The sequence below is a fragment of the Channa argus genome, chromosome 8, assembly GCF_033026475.1.
Source record: "Channa argus isolate prfri chromosome 8, Channa argus male v1.0, whole genome shotgun sequence".
Lineage (NCBI taxonomy): Eukaryota > Metazoa > Chordata > Actinopteri > Anabantiformes > Channidae > Channa > Channa argus.
In genome coordinates, this window is record NC_090204.1 from 25,223,837 (window position 1) to 25,239,396 (window position 15,560).

Below are 15,560 nucleotides of genomic sequence, written 5' to 3' on the forward strand. Positions count from 1 at the left end.
GATGTTTGAGTCAATAAAAGCTGTTTATTGTGCTCACAAAATGTGGGACCAAAGCTGAGAGGATCAGATGGACACAGTTTAACTAAAACCACAAATCCAGGTTTGGGCTTTCTGCTGAAAACACCCCTAAAACATGCGTTGGTGATGTTCTTTATTTTCTTATCAATGAACTACTAGTTGACATGATCCCTCTGATCTAAATACAGAATGAGGAAGGAAGCGGGAAAATCAGGTAGAGGAAAGATTAATCCAAGCTGAAGCTTTTGTTTTTTTTAAGGGTTAATGACCGACTTGTCACTGCCAGGTCTGCTTAGCTCCCTCCCCCCACTTCCCCCCGTCTAGCTGCCGTTACTATTTTCACAGGAGACAGGGAGTTAACCTTTCCCAGCCCATCGCATCACTTCCTGCTCCTTATCAGGCAGCAGCAGGCTGTTTACCCTGGAGCCGCTTCCACCCAAACAGAAGCTCAGACTTTTTCATGTGAGCACGAGCGAAAAAACGTGTGTGGACGTCAAGGTCGGGGCAGAACCTGAACAGGGGTCTAACAAGCTCTTTGATGACATCTGGATCTGGTTTCACCTTCACTTTCCACCTGCTGTGACAGACCAGCGAGTGATCGTCCATCACAGGCTGCTGGAAAGGCTATGAGTGCAGACCATTATGACTGACTGCGGGTCACCCACCTGCCCTCGTGGCTCCGGTCCATGACCTCGAACTGTTTCCTCAGCCACCTACAGAGGAAGACATGAAGAGAAAGAAAGAGTTCAATGAATGGCAGAAACTGAATTGGAAAAAAATCTTTTACTACCAGAGTTTGACCCAATCACATGCGTGAAGCTGAGGCTACAAACTGTTTGACGAACGACAGAAAGATTCCTCCTGAAAATACAGACTCAACAGAAGTGTGCAGAGCAGCAAATGACCCCAGTGGGATTTAGTGCTAACTCCACAATGCTAAGCTAACTGCTTTTCATGTGGAACAGAAACACAGTCCAAGATGCTGAAAACTTTTCCTAAACTTTTCCATGCCAAGCCCCCTCCCCCACATTATTATTATTATTATTATTCACTATATTTCACAATGATAATCCTTTTTTAAACATTTCTATTGCATTTTCCCTCATCTGGCCTTCAACCCTCGAAGGCCCCCAGTGCTACAATATAAGGAAAAATGAAAACTTGAATGAATGTTTACATTTATGATCGTGATTGTATTTGGAGGACAATAAGCAACAAGTGCAGGCAGATGTGTTTGAATTAAAGTCTTTCTGTATTTTTCTTTGGAGCCAGAACCCACTCCCTAAAACTGTTTACACGCCTGTCATAAACAGACCAAATTAGACATGTCATTTCCTGACATGTCTAAATATGACAAAACTCTGTCTTTCGCCTACACATCCTCACAACCTCCCTCTGTTCTGCTGCTCACACCACAGAAGCCAACAACTGCCTCCACACATTTATCTGAAGTAAATATTTTCCTCCAAAAGCAAATATTTGTCTTTTCCTCCGACCAAAAACTTCCATTCCCGTCCAGCTCGCAGCCAGCTGTCACTCAGTCAATAGAACAATAGAAAGTCAAAGTATTTTCAGATTGAAAATACAAATATGCGTATGAGTGGATTTACAGTGATTTCAGAGGCCTTCACTGAAAGCTCTGAAAGTTTGTGAACCCTGAAATTCAATCTTTGTCTTCATAAATAAAAGTGAACAACTGATCTAAAACCAAATTCACAGAAAATAGTACAATCTTAGAATATAAACCTGTGCCTTCAGTAAGTGCTGGGATCCCTTTTCAGCAATAACTTTAAGGTTCAGTTCTCCACTGTCAGACGGGCCCTTAGTTTCCCAGATGCTACCTGGGGTTCCTTGGGACCTCCCTGACGGTTAAACGCTTTGCTATAACATGATCTCTTTTGGTCGACCTCTCCTGGGGATGGCAACAGTGGTGTAGACGATCAACGGCTGCAGGCCAAACTCTTTAGACATTCTGTTTCCAGCACCAACAACTCTTTTTCTAAGGTCTTTCAAAGTCACACTCACACGGGCCTGTGTTGAAACACTTTAATCATGACCCACAGGGCCAGTGGTTTCTCTTCACTCTTTAAATAAGACACGGCCTCCCCGACTCCCCAGATCCCGTCCATCTTAAAATGAACGATTATCCAGTGACAGTCGTACCGTGATCACACACACCTGTCAATCTGTTGTGGTGCCGGTGCTCTCTGAGTGTCAGTCATCAGCCAGTTCAGACCTGTGATCCACATGTTGACCTCCTCCTCGCTGAAGGCTGCAAAGACACAAGGAAAGATGAGCAGAGAGAGAACAAGATCTGAACATTGTGGTGACCTGTGGTTTCTTCATTTCAGTCTGCAAGTAAAAAATAAAAATAATAAATAAATTATTATTTATATTATAAATACATTTTTAATAAATAAAAAAACGATAAATATTTTCTATTTTTTTCATCAATTATTATATTAACAGTGAATTCACAATATTACAAAAAACTGAGATCTGGACAAAAGTAGAGGCTGGAATATGATAAGTGCTTCTCTTTATTTGTAAGTCAAACCAACAGCAGGATGGTCAGAAATGTCGTACTAATGTTTTATTGCACAGGGGAACTGTGTGTCCTCACTATGGCAACAACAGAAAGTCAGAGTTAGAGTACAAAGTCAAACCGTGATAAATGTTTATAACTTCACCATTTGAAAAAATGAATCCTGCTGTCATTTGTTTTCAGGTCAATCATCTCAGAACTAAACTATATACATTAGACATAAGGTGCAATATATCTGAATATTTGTACGTATAAATAAACTGAAATACCAGAGTGAATAAAGTACTTCATAAGTATTTCACATTCAGAATACCTTTCATATTGTGAATTCCTTGAGCTCATCAGTCATGCACATCATAACTTCTGAGAGATACATCTCGCAGAGCTTCTCTGCCTGATACACCCACCTGTCGTGGTTTCTGTTTACTCTGTGCAAAACTGGAATTAATCTGTCACCCGGGACATACACCTCTAATCCCCCAGATACACAAAAGTACACAGGAGCTGAGGTATCACAGCCTTTGTCCACCTGTACGTGTTTATAAAAACAAGTAAGTCTGCTTCTATAGATTATAACACAGGTCCTCAATGTGATCCTTTACAAAAACACATCATTGGAAAGATGCTAAACAGACCAGATATTAATCATTTACACATTTACAACATCTTGTAAATGTAACTGAACATATACTGAGAATCGTCATACACACACACACACACACACACACACTGACCAGCAACACTGAGCGTCCTGAGGCGAAACTCCAGGCCGTACAACACGATGAAGCAGTGGGCAGAGTCCAGTTTACGAGCCTCCTCCGGGTAGCGCTCAAAATCACGGGAGCCCTTCCCCAACCGCAGCTCCCGAATCTCTCGTATGTCAACTGGAGGAGGGAGGGAAAGAGGGAGGATTAACACATATATGCACAACCATAAAACAGCTTGGCATGTTGTTCAATTCTCTGCCAAACACCCAGAAATGTGTTACTGAGTCCAGTCCAAAAAAAACCCAGCTCAGCTGTTGCAGGAAGGATGCGACTTAAGGCCTGAAGAGGTTTTTAAATGCAGCAGCAAAGAAACAAGCAGCTACTTTCACAACTTTATCTTCATCTGATCTTTAGGTGAAATAATCTTTAAACCTCAGGGCTTAGAAATGTCCAAAGTGAAGTTTTCCATGGTTATTCTCACCAGTCTGTCATCAGTTTGTGCTTAATAACTTTATGTTAGTGCAAGAAACTTGTATTGAATAACAGAGTTGAGTTCGTGTGTCCTTTACATGGATTATTGTGGCCTCCAGGTCATAGGGCTAAACATAAATATTCAAGGTCACATTTAAAAGAATTTGAAAGACTTTTTAAAAACCCTGATGAGTATATTCTGCGTTATCTCCTAACTTACATTCCTGGAAAAGACATGTTAGGCCTTAATTGTTTTGTTTAACATTTTAACTGGTTCAATGTGAAGTTCACACTTCAGTCGAGCTCAGACTGGTCACAATTACAGGCTTTTTGCAGCTTTCCGAGAGTAAAATCTGAAACATACACAGTTTTACGCTGATGTATCGTCATTGAAAAATTTAAATACAGGACGATTGAACCTTGGGGAACTTTATGCAACACTGAGTTATTTAATTAGTAATCACCACACAGACACCAACCCAACACTGAATCTTCTCTATTCACGTTGGCTACGATTAGCTTGTTCGACTGTGGTATGTTCCTCCATTTTTGTCCGAAACAAATAAGCCAGACAGTCCACTGGGGGACACCATCACTGGCCACATTATTAGGTACAGCTGTAATACAATCCAAAATGCAGCTCTACTCTGAATTCTACTTTTACAATGTTAGAATTTCTCGGTTTCTCGCATGAAACTGTCAGAAAGGTGATAATTCCACACTCTGTTTATTATTGGGGTCAAAGTGCGTAGTGGAGTTGTACTGGGTGCATTGTAAGCAGAGGTGGTTCTAATGTTTTGGCTTTCCTATTGAAATTGGAGGGGGCACAAATTGAATTTGAATTTCTCTACTTGACAAAAATTATTTTAAAACATTATAATTTATACTCAAGGGTTTTTTCAGTTTAGTTTTACTCTTAATTAGTAACAGAGTTTATCTGACACTGTAAGGTTTAACAGAAGCTGGTGGACCACAGAGAGTGACGCAAAAACTGGACTCTACTTTGATACTTGCAGCAGTCGACACACCCACAAAGAAAAGCTGTCTTATTGACATAGCAGATGTCGTGAGCAAAAACACACCAACACACAGTCATATATGCTCTGGCATTCAAACACACACAGAATGAATATTTTATTCAAACGGATGTTGCTTTGCTGCCACCAAACTTCAGCCAAATGAACACAGGAATAAAGTCCATGTTTATCCCATCTGATACCAAAAGTTCCCACTTGGACAAAGTTTGGACAACAGGGAGACACAGGAAATAACGATCGAAGCCTGAAGCTTATGGAGCCAGAGTGAACCGTCCTCAGCAGGGTAAATATAATCCTAAATCAAACAGTGCAGAGGAGAAATGTGGTTCCTATCTGAGCCTCCTGCATGTGGAGACGACACGGAGCACGTTTGGCAGGAGATTAAGTGAGAACGCCATTATCCTTCAGATGGAAATGTGTCCACACTGAGAATGTTCGGGTAGCAGAAGCACATAAAACCAAATGTGTCTGAAGTCTTACCCACCAATGACCTGTGAAGAGTTTAAAGGAAAAATGCTCCAACAGTTCCCTCAAACACTGCACACTGTTGCACTGCAGATCAAAGCATTGAGTAGATCTGGTGATGTTATCCCACATGTTTGATATCGTAAAAAAAGATTCTATTAAATGACCAAAACCAACACAACCTCTGTGCCATGTCACCACATACAGAGGCTGTAAAGCTTAAAAACAATTACTGCTCATAACTCAAACATATAATTACACCATTTCCACACGCAAATGATTATGTTGGTATCAGCAAGTAAGCTGCTTTTCTAAGGTCAGGAACATGCAATTATGTCCATAAGTATTTGAACACTGAAACTCTTTCCCACCGCAGTGAAATGAGCCAATCAGGATTTACCTAAACTGGAGTCTGTCTGCTTTAATTTAGACTTTTGGTCAAAATACTTCTTGAGCTGTTCAGGAATTACATGCAAAGTACACACACACACACACACACACTCATCAATATGATCATTTCAGATCTTTTGAAAAGCGTCATCAGTATTTGTTGTGAAACTCACATATCATACTGGGTCTGCTTCACATGATTTCCTTCAGTAACAAAGCTTTGGGTTGTGTAAAGTCTTCCATGACTAAACTGACTCATTTTGGTATCAAAATAACATTAAAAACACCTCAAACCCTTGTGACCGTTTCTTCTGTTTTTCTCCTTCATTACTTCCTGGCGTTGGATGTGATCATTGGACAGTAAAGCAAACAGCTCACCAAATGTCACACTCTGGTCGCTGTGACTGTTGGAGCATCCACACCGGCAGATAAGGGGAGAAAGGACAAACACATACACTTGGTGTCATGTCTCCCACTGTGGCCTTTAATCCCAGTCCAGCTGTAAACATGGTTGTGATGAAGACACACAACTGCTTTGGAGAGTGGATGTAAACTCTGATGAGCAGGACGGTTCAGAGGAATCACACTGAGGGCCAACTGGAGACACATCAGAGTGCAAGACACTGTCAACAGCATCGCGGAAATGAACAGAACACGCGCTGTAATGACTCCATTATGGGACGTTAGATTTAGGCCCATGTCCTCATCTCAGAAGCCTGTAAACTAACCACGATTCTCTGCACTGGATGAAAACTACTGGACTGAATGAAAATTTGGTCTCTGCAGCTGAGTGTACTGCTGACCTGAAACCACCAGTCATTGATAATTGCAGTGCATTTTCTAGAGAAACAAACTGTTCCTGGTCCAGACGGTGACATCACTCCCTGCCAGATGGCACAGAGCGCTTACAGTAAATCACAGAAATGCAAAGGACGAATAAAAAGGCCACAGGACGTTACAAAATTGTAAATGTACAGATGGATAGATAAGATTTTGATTGGAAAGCAGAGACAAAGAGCAGAGGAGAACCTGAACGTAGGTTTAAACATCAAGAACAGACTCAGACTAAACCCCATATTTAAACTCTCTGGTCTCTAGCTTTAAATAACAGATTCAAAATTTGCTGACAAATGGAGGTTTGATCCACTGGAGCTCAGAGAAACGGCCAAGCAATAAAAAGCATTTATTTCAAGATTCTGTGTGAAAAATCTGACAAGGTTTTAGGTCAAACTTCTGCAAAAAGTGGAGAAAAGCTCCACTGTACATGTGCAGACACCACTCCAACAACATGCTGAAGGAAGGAGTCTTAAAAGGTCCAGTTTTATAGGTAAGCTGTGAGTTTCTTCTACAATATCACAGTAAATACTGCACTCACACATTTTTCTTCTGCATTTAAGCCTCTTTAAAAAAAGAAAAAGGGGAATTGCTGAATGAGACTACAGAGGTCGCCTGCAACGTTAAACATCATCCCGAGACTCGTCCGTCGCCATCCTGTAAGTTTATACTCATATCAGATCCCTACGAGAAGAAAGGTTTTTTTGCTACATCAAATTACAAACTGGAAGCTTCGTGATGACACTGATCTCATGCAGCTGTGGTGAAGTTTGCTTACGGCCTAACAATAACTTTTTACTTTTGATGATTGTGTTTAGGCTTCAAAGGATCCGAGTGGTTTGATCTGTGAACATTATCTGTCTGTACCAAACATTTAAGGATCATAAACTTTTGTCTGAACAGAGCTCATTTTCTGTAATACTGTAAAAGCTAAAGCAACAATGTGATTGGCTTTTTGTCGAGGCAACAAGGCTGATGCCAACTCCTGGGCTGGTCTCACTTCCGTTCTATTTACAGGGTTGAGTTTGTTCTACTGTAACTTGCTGAGTATATAATCCATAAAGTTAGAAAAAACAGGCCCATCTTTGTGGGGTATTTTATAGAAACAACCGATCACTGAAAGTACAATGGCTGTGTTGAGATAAGTCATTTGGATATAAAATGATCCATATTGAGATATGAAAGTCGTATCGAACTGGGGAATTATTGCGATTATTTTCCAGATCAAACATTTAACGACTTCACCACAAAAATGAGCAGCAGATTATTCACAGGTGGAAACCATTGCTAATGCAGGGCTACTTCAATTTGCTAGTTGTTGATGCAAACCACCCCGAGTATCTCAGGCACGCAGCGCCTCATTTGTGGTCTGTGTCTCAGCTTCCTGCAGAAGATGCTGGACCTTTTGTTTTCAGTCCTTCAGAATGAGAAAGGATATGAGACACTCCCTGATAACCCAGCACTTCCTGTGCCTCAGGATTTAATACCTCCACTGTTTGCCCAAGCACTCATCTTAAAGAAAAATAGTGATGTACGTGTGTACCACAGCTGAGGAAGGAGCATTTTAAAGCAAACACACAAAAGCAAAAGCAAAGGAAGGAAAAGCACGAAGGAGGGGGGAGGTGTGGACAGATAGAAAGAAAGGGTCATTTAGATAAACGAGAACAAAAGGCCAAAGTGTCACAATAATGAGCTTAAAGTGAAATAAAACATATGGATAAACTGAAGGGGGGGGGTGAGAGAATCTTGAAAACAAGAGGAGTTTTTGGTCTGTGTGTGTGTGTGTGTGTGTGTGTGTGGGGGGGGGGGGGGGGGGGGGTCACAGCTGGAAGAGGAAAATGAAGAGGCAAAAAAGGAGGACGAGGAGGGTGGGGGAGGCTGGAGTTGGAACTGTGGGAGATAAAGTGAAGGAGAGACCCGCTGAGTTCCTGGAATGTACTGATGGGTTTGTCCAGAGTGAGGCACTTTGTCAGGGGCATTCGTGGGGTATGAAAGCAAACATGTGAGGCTGTGCTGAGTCTGTGCAGCTGAGTGCTGTAAACGCTTGTTGTGGTTCCGCACACGTTCGGGGTGGTAGCTGTTGTCTTCTGAATTAACAAAGTTGCTGTTTACGTGGTTTTGGATTATTAGTACATCAGGATTCTCCCTGTGCACTAACAGCTACATGTGTGCAGGGGCCATAAGTGCTTTTGGTAGAGAGGAGGAGGAGGAGGAGGAGGGGGGCTCGGGTTTCTGTGGACGGAAGAGAAACCCACACACCGGCCCTGAGAGCTTCAAGTGCTGCAACTTTATAAACATATACAGACGTGAACAAAAGTCTTGTTTCTCTCAAAAACAGACTAAACCTACAATCCGCCTTTAAATAGTTTAAGGAAGATTTAACACTCACACCAGTGTAATTATTCCAACAGTCCCTGTGACGTGTAAGTCGCTTTGGATAAAAGACTCTGTCAAATGACTACATGTAAAATAAAGAAATTAAATAAGTCGCCTTCTTCAGCTAACAGTCTCCATGTAGCACACTGACTTTCTCTGCCTCCTCTGTCTCATTCACTCTGAATTTAAAAACAGATCTGGTTTAAAAATCCAGCTGTGCATCAGCCAGTAACTTTGCTCTGATGTGCAGAGTGGATCCAGGTCAGGAGCAGTGGACTTTAGGCCAACGCCAGCAACAGTGTGAAGCACTGAGCATTAAGGACATTAACTACCCACTCTGTGATCTTATCTTTGACACCATGTTTCTGAGGTCGTGTCTTTCCTCTGAACTCCCGAGTCCATGACGGCATGACTGTTTAGAATGTGTTAGCCTAGCATTAAGGGTGCGTTGGTTTTAAATCTCACATAACACAGGTGGGGTCGGTGGATCGGTGGTGGAGCCTATTACTCCCTGTCAAAAGTAACTCATTACTTTGGGTTTGTTTGCTTCAATTTAAAAAATGATTGAAGAAAATCTGAATACGTACAGTTGCTTTCTCTCTCTGACCTCGAGTGTTATTTGAAAAAGCTCACATTAACCAGTGGACATGATTTACTGTGGACACGCCAGACATCTACAGCTGAGAGAGAATTTCCCATTGGGATGAATTAAGTATAGAACTATGAAGCTTCAGATGCCTTTAGGTATCATCCTTATCCTCATCATCATCATCCTCATCATCTCAGTAATGTCGTCCTGCTGAAGGCCACATTCAAAGAACTAATGTCTGAAAGCGGAAGTTTTAGCTCGTAGCAGCTGCCACTGCCAGCCAAAACAAAATGACAGCAAAAGACTGAGGCCATGGTCAGAAATGGTTTGTAGCACACACCTGATTCCAGGTGAGCACTGACTGTTGTAGGTGTGGATGTGGATGTCGTTCAGCAAACAGCTGCTGCTGCGTGATTTAACATGAGGTTACAGCCATTACCCCTTCAACAGTGACATGACATTTCCAGTAGGAGACGAAGCCTGAATTTATTTGTTTTTGGCTCTGGTGAAGACGGAGGCATAATTATGACATAGGCTGAAAAAGGGTTTAAGGAAACTCTGGTGCAAGAATCCAGAAAAACCAAAACACATACAGTCCACACTACTAATGTCTGCTGCAAAGGCCTCAACAGCAAGTTTCACTGCTGTGAATGTGTTGTTAAAGTGCGTTTGCTGAATGTTACGCTGCAGAGCTCTCAAGTGTTTGAGGGCAAAGCTGGGTGTCAGAGAAAAAACTGACTTCTCACTAAACCTATTTCTATCTCACAGGGTGGAGTCTCGTTTTAAACAACGTGCTGCCATAAAGTCTGTGAGCTGGAATAACACATGGCACACAGAAGGAAACTCGATCATGCCAGCTATGAATCTCTGTGTACAGACACTGTAACAAATCCTCCCCGAGGCCACAAAATCCAGGGCACAGACAATAGCTACAAGATCCAGTCAGGCCGAGACTACAGCCCCACAACAGCTTCAAGTTTAGCCCTGCCACATGATTCCAGCAGGGGCCTCAGAGCCCACAGTCAATCAGGTGGCATGTCAGGCAGACAGGAAGCTGGAGGCTGGTGGAGGGGGTCAGGATCCACGTGGCAGCACAGTGCACTTTTTTTCTGTCTGGATAGCTACTGTGAGGCTGACGCAGAGGATGCAGGGCCGTGACCCGTCTGTCCACTGAGGACGCCATGACAGCACCTCAAGTTTGAATCAGGATGGGGAGGGGTGGGGGGGGCAGCCTACCACAGTCAATGTCAAATGCAGTGATATTGTTCCCTGCAGCTTTCCTGAACCCACACACAACTTTCGCTTCGTAAACCGTTGACAGAAGGCGGCTTCACATTCACCCATTCTGTGGGGACAAAGATCTGCAGTTGCTGATCTATTAGCTTTGCTCTCAGTCTCAGACACAATACAACTGTTACTTTTTTTAGAAACGTCCTCATGTTTTTCTTGAACAAATGTTGCCTAAACATTTGTAAACTACACACATCTACATTTGATTACACCATCTTCTAAATTAGTTATCATCCGTCTGAAGATAAGCTAACAAGATTCTGGTTTCCAGTCAAGATTCTCTAATGTTCAACTCCTGTAAAATGGAGGCAAACACATTTTGTCTGTGTGTGTGTGTGTGTGTGTGTGTGTGTGTGTGTGTGTGTGTGTGTGTGTGTGTGTGTGTGTGTGTGTGTGTGTGTGTGTAAGCAGCATTACAACTCAACAGGACAGTTATAGAATGGGGCCGTTTCCACTTCTAACTGAAAGTAGTTTCCATCCACAAACTGTGGACATGTCGGAATTATCAGGGATAGCAAAAAAATGAGTTGTGCTACTGATTTTTAAACGTGTTTTTAAGGTGAGAACAAGAACTAAAATCCTCCGACTTTAATTGTTCTGGTTTGGCTGCAGTTCTGTCAAAAACCGTCATAACCTGAGCCAGAAGAGGTCAGAAAGCATCAATTTAAAATGTGCACATACAGGAGAAGAAACGATCCCTGGTGCTGCGTTTCTGTCTTTGTCAGCATGTCCTCAGACACTTTGGACTGTTGACATTTCTACATCTTCTACACAATCTGTGACCAGCAAACAGATACAAAGAATGGAAACTAAAGTCAGGACACTGAACTGAACGGACTCGTGCCACAGAGGTCAAACCTCCACAGGCTGCAGGAGTGTTGTGAGTCTGTGAGGTCATTTGTCCCTTTACAGTCCCTTAATGATTCTTTGCAGTCACCGTCTTTTTTCTGTTTCTTTATTGTCATACTGTCTCACTTGGTGCTTGTTTTGTGTCTCTCTAGGTACTTTGTGTTCATTTGCAGTCTTTGTGGTTGTTTGTAGTGGTTTTGTTCCTGTCTGTGAACCTGGTGGCTCAGTCACAGTCATAAACACCTATCGTAGCTTCGCTTTGCTCTGCAGCTCGAATATGAAGAGACAAAAATGAACAGAAGCAGATGCTGGCTTTGGTTGGAAGGTGGCTAACGGAGCTCTGACACTACAAATAGGTTTGAACGGAGCCCCTGGCAGAGGGGTCCGCGACCCTTTGCGGCTCCGGCCCTGTGTTTATGGCAATACTCACTGTCTCCTTCTATTTTTTCTGGGTTCCGGCTCCACACTATCTGCCGCGTGTCCTGCCTTATCTGGAACGTCCTCCTCTCAGGCCGCTGGGACTTCTTCTGGTAGAAGATGGTCATCACCGTGCCCATCTCCAGGCTGTGCAGGATGCGGGCACCTGCCTCTGTCCAGTCCAGCATCCGGGAAGCCGTGGCCCCTGCAGCAGCGCCGGCGGCCTCCTCGGCACAGCCATTGAGGCAGCCGCTGAACCTGGCTGCACACATCCTCACTGCATAGCTCACCAGGAGACCTTGCAGGATTGCTGATCTTCTACGGATGCTGGAAGAAGAAGCGCCTCCTTTAGTCACCTACTGTGTCCACAGCGGGCCACAGTCTCTCACCATGCAGAGAGGGAACGTGGTTATGAACCCAAACAGGCAGTTTCACATGAAGCTAGAAGACATCAGTCAGCAGCCACTGAAACGTCTGGATTGTGAATTATCCTGTGCTTCTCTGGAGGGGGAGTGTATCCCGGTTTTATCCTTTCCAGATGCTTCTGGCAGCACACCAGCGAAATCCACTCGGGGTGAGTTCTCATCACCACTGGACTCGGGTTTCCACCCTCTTCGAGTCCTCCTGCTAATGCTCCAGTCCACGACAGCAAAAAGCAGCGCAGTCCTGCTCCGGATCCTGCTTGGACCAGCGCTGCGTCGTCGCCTGCTGCCGCTGGGGCGGTAAACAGGACGCGGATATATCCCCGGCGTCGGCTCCGAGACAAACAAGTCAGTGCAAGCGACAGAGACGCCGAGTTATGTAATGACGAGTCGGACAAATACCCGGCGGTGGTTGCGGCAGGGCGGCGGAGAGGAGCGCTGGTGTCGGCGGGCGTTGTGCGGCGGCTTCGCGGACATCAAGAAACGCTCGAACCGTGTGCGCTGCCGAGCGCCGAAGCATTGTGCCCGCTCCCTCACACACGCACAGGGACAGGGAGCATTCTCCCACACGGGGACCCGCTAGGAAGAGCAGCACTGTGCTGGTGCGCGTCGACAACTGGCCCAGGTTCTCGTCGCCCTCCGTCTGCCTGCGCGTCCCCGCAGCTCTAACGCCAGAAGTCCTGAGAGGAAATTAGGGCTCGCAGACCGGAAAAGCGTGATCAGATTTTTCCCCCTTTCTGTGCCGCGGTAGTTATCTGAGGGGAGTGGAGAGAGAGTCGTAGCCGAGAGCAGAGCGACCTCCGCGGGCCTCCGAGAGATCTGCAGGCAGCCAGGGTGGGATGGAGTGAGAGAAATTACCCGGTTAACACTGCGGGTGAAAGGTCAGATCAAGAGGTCAGGAGGAGTTCAGGCTGCAAAGGTCAACGATCTTAATGCTGTTTCCAGTTACTGAGAAGATCAGGGCTCCTTTTTATGGAACAAAACCAGCATATGAGACTTTAAATGCTTTGTGTCATTTTGCTTTTTAATAAAAATCAAAGTTTGGCACATGATTCCTGCCTCTGCTCTTTCTGTGTTTACCTGCTGTTGGATGAAACACTGAAGGAAATTCAGAATAACCAGAAACAAAACATCAGATGCATTATGCATATGACAATATGATCATATGCTATGGCCTAGTCTCTTCGCCACTATCATAGAAACACCAATAAAGGGATAACTTCATAAAGGAAGGAATATTTCTGAGGGTTATGGCCTTGACCAGTGTCTTTCCCGACCTCCTAACCATGTCTGGCCTAAGATCCATCTTCTGTCCAGATTAAGTTACTGGCTAATATGAACTATGTCCAGCAGTCTTCCATCTCTGGCCCAACACAGACACCAAGGACAGAAACGTCCAAACGTCTGAAACCTGATTTATTTTCATGTAAATCAAACAGAATACGGGTAAAAAGACCAACTAAAATATTTTAAGATTCTAGGTCAGAACCGCATTTAGGTACGTTTGTTAGGTCACCTACATTGTAAATAAAATCACATTTATTTGAGTTCGATTCCTTTCACTGGTGTTTGTTCAGCTCTGCGTAAAGGTGTAAAGTGTAAAGAAAGAACTACAGACTCTGCACACACACATTTAAATGAAGGATTCTTCATATCTTCAAATGTTCACTGTTGTGAAGGTTAAGACCAAGGAACCTTTCAGGAGAGGAAACACTAACTGCTGGACGTCTTGTGCTTTGGGGCACAGAGAGAAGGAGAAATGTCTAGTACCAAGACACATGTCAGAATGCTCCATACACTACACTCAGGAACACGCTGAAGGGGCTGGAATCACCCTCACAGCTGGACATCACTAAAAATACCTGCTGGTGCATCATACTGCATCAGATTGTACACAATATGTACAAAAGTATCTTAACACACATGACAATGAATTCTGCTAATTCTACCTCCATGTTGGAGGAAGCAGGATGAGAAACAGACCAACTACACGTGCATGTGTTGATGCCACTGCACCGGTGACACGTGTAGCCGAGTTTGTCTGCACGGCCGTCTCGGTTTGTCAATGCAATACTTCAGAAACAACTTGAGGCAATTTCTCCAAGTTTAACATAAAGCTGGACTCAGAGATGAAAAATTTCTATTTTCTATTTCAAATTTGAAATATATTCAAATCTGAGTTTCTACAGACATTCATTTAAGCTGAAACATGAGTGGTCCACACAGACATACAGCGCAGCTCTGAGGCAGTAATTGTAGTTGTGACCACGGTCAGTTCATTATTTGGCGGATGGTAACACGTTGCTGACGCGCAGTATGAGGCTCTAATTTCTATTTCTCTCATGAAGTTTAAGTGTGTCGTCATATACAGTACATGATCAAAGAGGTTCATTTTGTATTTCTCAACCAATTAGAATTGATCATCTGACCTGTCCACAGTTCATTCATTACTGATGTGTGAAACAAACAGAGTAACTCAGGGTCCACTTACTGTCTTTTTCCTTCTGACTGCCTGTGGTCCTGTCTATAGGTAATTAAAAAGCTTTACAGGCCCAGCTGTTCCCTTCCACAATAAATAAATAAATAAATATTATAAAACCTCAAGATTTTCACTGAAAAAAATTTAAAAATCTGAATTTTCCTTTGATTCAACAGAATATTAAAAAACAAACAAGGTCCAGAAAAGCTAAAATAAAAAGCAGAGCAACTACTTTTTTACTATGATATTACTATAATCCAGGCATTTTTGGTCCTTTCTAATGAACCTTTCCGGCCACTTTTGTTGTGTCATTTTATTAAAAATAGAGTGGACTTAAAAATTTTAATCAAAGTCCAACTTGACTTTAATTTTCAAAATATTACCTGAATAATGCTGAGCTGCACTTAGGAAAGATGCGTTCAGTTTTGTTTGCAGTCAGATCAACAGAATGTTCCTTTATCCAAAAGCCATGAGACAGTCACACTGATCTGCCACGTGGAAAGTATGACTGACTGTCCTGGACACTTTTAAACCCATCTTGCAGTTTCTTGTAGAAATCTTCAAAACAACAAATCTTCCCAGGCAGGAAAAGAAATTGGTTTAGTGCAACAGACGGTTTGTCATCATCTGCGTCAGTCGGTCCCTGATGGACTTACCAAAGTACCAAAACC

The 15,560-nt window shown here is 43.3% G+C and overlaps 1 protein-coding gene across 2 annotated transcripts in view; it reads right to left on the reverse strand.

The window, feature by feature from the left end:
• Positions 1 to 15,434, reverse strand: part of LOC137131345 (1-phosphatidylinositol 4,5-bisphosphate phosphodiesterase gamma-1-like) — a 30,846-nt gene extending 15,412 nt beyond the window's left edge. The window contains exons 1-4 of one of the 2 annotated variants that reach the window (XM_067512467.1): positions 15,273 to 15,434; positions 3,298 to 3,447; positions 2,197 to 2,290; positions 684 to 731 (exon numbers count right to left, since the gene is read on the reverse strand). In XM_067512467.1, coding sequence (XP_067368568.1) covers positions 684 to 731; positions 2,197 to 2,267 — 119 coding nt within the window. In that variant the 5' untranslated portion in view covers positions 2,268 to 2,290; positions 3,298 to 3,447; positions 15,273 to 15,434. Of the gene's footprint in view, positions 1 to 683; positions 732 to 2,196; positions 2,291 to 3,297; positions 3,448 to 12,001; positions 13,165 to 15,272 lie in introns of those variants that run through there. The other variant, XM_067512465.1, reaches the window with a different exon arrangement.
• Between the last annotated feature and the right edge of the window lie 126 nt (positions 15,435 to 15,560).